We start from the raw sequence: 3180 nt of genomic DNA, 5'->3' as shown, positions 1-3180 counted from the left end.
GGATGTGCATGTGTGTGTGGGTAGATGAGTGGATGGGGGAGAGGGGTGGGGGAGAGAAAAAGAGCGAGAAATAGATGCTTCTGAAGGTCATCTAGATGTTAAGTGTTCCAAGCACCACAAAAAACTCAAGTCTGGAGGGTGAAAACGTTGTCCTGTTTCTACCTTTCTTTTCATCTTGTGGTGGGTGGGTGGTTGCTTTGTGCCCTAGTGTGGTTGGCTTCTTTCCTGTCAAATGTATTATCGGCATTCACAGAAGCTATTTGTCTTACAAGTGCCGTAAAACTCGTACTAAAATTAAACTGTAGTATTTGACCACTTGTGCCCCAGTTAAATGTTCTCGGGGCCTTCTTGTTCCCGCCAAATGAGCAGATGATGTTGATGTTGATGTTGTTGTTGTTGTTGTGTTCCACAGATTATGTCGTGGATGAGGGACCTGCTTCAGAGGTACACCACGGAGATCGCAGGTGAGTGTGTCACACGCACATACACATACACACACATACACACACACACATACATACATACATACATACACCCACACATACATACACACACGCTCACACATACATACACACACGCACACACACACATACACGCACACACACACACATGCACTCACATACACACACACGTACACACGCAAACACAAACACATACATACACACACACATACACACACACATACACACACAAAAACAGAGAGTCTCAAACACTTTGATGTACTTGCTGGAGTGTGATGATGATGCTTTCTAATCAACCCCTTGGCCTGGCACCCACTTACTCACTTCCGTCTAGCCTGTAACCACATGTAACCCTAAGACCCTCTCCGTTAGGCCCATTTCCCTGCTAGTATACAGCGCTCATTTAGTTTTTCTCTCAGTTGCTCCTGAGGAAGCCCACGGGGCGAAACGTTGAGCTGTGTCTATTAAACAAATTTTAAACATTTTCTATTGTTATGTTATTTTGTCTGAAAATCAAACAAGACTCTCCCTCCTACTCTGCTTTCCAAACAATGATGATAATGGTGAATGGTGGTGATGATGAAGATGATGATGATGATGATGATGATGATGATGATGGTGGTGATGATGATGATGATGATGAAGATGGTGGTGATGATGATGATGGTGAAGATGGTGGTGATGATAATGATGGTGAAGATGGTGGTGATGATGATGATGGTGAAGATGGTGGTGATGATGATGGTGATGATGATGATGGTGGTGATGATGATGATGATGAAAATTATAATTAAGATTGTGTTTATTTGAAGGTTTCCAGAAATGTAAAGGTGTCAAACGCTGATTTTGGAAGCTGACAGAGAACTGAGCTGACTACTAACCGGCCATTTCTTGTTTCGGTGTTTCAGACAACAAGAACGGAGTCATTTCATTGTCCCTCATCAACCGCTACCAAGCCACGCCCATGTCCCGGGAGCCCTCCACGCTGTCGCAGCAACGGGTGAGTGGGGGTGGTTGGCGGCCGCTCTGGTGTGGGATGCTCCACCTTTCCTGTCAGATGTCTACGGTCCTTATCTCTCCTCCTTCTCCTTTACCTTTGTGTGTTAGTCTGTAGTGCATTTAGGAGAAATTTCTCCCTGCGAGATGAATAAAGATTGTCATTGTCATTGTCAAATAGCCCAGATCTTAGGCACTTATATGGCCTATGTGTGTTTGCAAGTGCCTTAAAAGTCTTATGGAAACTAACTACAGGGGAGCACTTTCACTCTCAATAGTTGTTAGACGTCATGTGGCGTTTGTTTCCTCAAGCTGTGATGTCGTGTGTGTCCGCGCGTATGTGTGTATCTGTGTGTGTGTGTGTTATGTGTGTCTGTGAGTGTGTGTGAGTGTGTCTGTGTGCACAACGTTTCAGCTCCTCTGTAATGTTTCCCCTTCCAGCGATCACACACACACCTGGGCAGCAGCACGGACCGATCCTTCGACGGACTCCTGCAGATCTCCAGCATGCCTTTGCAGAACCGAAATCAGATGTGAGTACCAACTGTAGAGTAAGACTGACTCATAACTGAAATCAGATGTGAGTACCAATGGTGTAAAGTAAGATTTACTCATAACTGAAATGAGATGTGAGTGCCAACAGTAAAGTAAGATTAACTCATATAACTGGTCGCTTTTAAGGACAAGCGGGCTAACCCAGATTTCGGGGGTTTCCAGACATCTTGACCTACACCAAAAGTGGGCATTGCCCTACCTATAGGAGAAGTTTGGTTTCTTTGATGTTTGTATTTGTTTGGTTATAGAGAAAACTCTCCTTGTCTTTTAAAGAAACTGAACAAGGGTCCAAAACTTTACCTTCGATTTTTCTCAAAACAGCATTTTTCGGGACAGCCCCCTTGTGCTTAAAAGTGACCTACTGAAATCAGATGTAAGTACCGACAGTAAAGACTAACTCACCAAGGACGTGTGTCTGGTCATTCAACAATGCTGAAAAAAACCCACGCTATTTAGGAACATTTTCAAAAAGGGGTATAACTTCGTTTTTCTCACAGATTCTTCAATGACGTTTTATTCGTCTAAAACTTTAACTCTTTCTGTCAGGCAAGGTTCTCCCCACAGCTCATGCACGTTCCTTTACGATGTCAAGTTAGATTCTGTGGCTATGGCCAAAAACAGCCGTCTTGCACTGGGAGTTCTTCCATTCGATGAACAACTTTCAAAATAAGTTTCATTTGTTTTGATTTAATGACCAATTTCGTGACGGAAATGTCATGTTTAGATTTTGTACCAAAAGACGGCCCCGGCCTAGTGGGTTCACCCGTCAGACACAAAGAGCTTAAAGGAAGGCGATAACACGCATACTAGGAAATATGCAAATTTATGCGTATGATGTGTGTATGATGTGTGTATGATGTGTGTATTGTCTATTTATTGTATGCAGCTGCGAGTGCCGTAAAACACTAACCAAAAAAGGTTATAAAAAAATAGAATCACCCTTGACCTCCCCCCGCAGGGACCCGTCAGAATCCCCGGTGTTGTCCGCGGCTCGCCCAGGCTCCAGTTTCCACTCACAGACACAGCTCCGTGGTTCCCGCGTGCCTCGAGGTCGCGCTCTGGCGCTCGCTCCTCTGGGCCACAAGATGTTGGTCGGGGTGAGGAGGTTGCACGTGTTTGTGTGTGTGTTTGTGTCTGTCTGTCTGTGTCTGTCTGTCTGGCGCTGTCT

At 44.7% G+C, this 3180-nt stretch overlaps 2 protein-coding genes across 2 annotated transcripts in view; both read left to right on the top strand.

The window, feature by feature from the left end:
* The window catches only part of LOC118478952 (protein FAM149B1-like), a 2504-nt gene extending 618 nt beyond the window's left edge, over positions 1-1886 (top strand). The window contains exons 2-3 of the mRNA XM_035973490.1: positions 413-464; positions 1370-1886. Coding sequence (XP_035829383.1) covers positions 413-464; positions 1370-1575 — 258 coding nt within the window. The 3' untranslated portion in view covers positions 1576-1886. The remainder of the gene's footprint in view (positions 1-412; positions 465-1369) is intronic.
* A 1-nt stretch (position 1887) lies between these two features.
* The window catches only part of LOC101851168 (protein FAM149B1), a gene marked incomplete at its 3' end in the record, with an annotated part of 3673 nt that continues 2380 nt past the window's right edge, over positions 1888-3180 (top strand). The window contains 2 exon segments of the mRNA XM_013090467.2: positions 1888-1990; positions 2971-3109. Coding sequence (XP_012945921.2) covers positions 1965-1990; positions 2971-3109 — 165 coding nt within the window.

This window comes from Aplysia californica, unplaced genomic scaffold, assembly GCF_000002075.1.
Source record: "Aplysia californica isolate F4 #8 unplaced genomic scaffold, AplCal3.0 scaffold01293, whole genome shotgun sequence".
In the NCBI taxonomy this organism is placed as follows: Eukaryota; Metazoa; Mollusca; class Gastropoda; order Aplysiida; family Aplysiidae; genus Aplysia; species Aplysia californica.
This window is presented reverse-complemented; position numbering and strand designations above follow the sequence as displayed.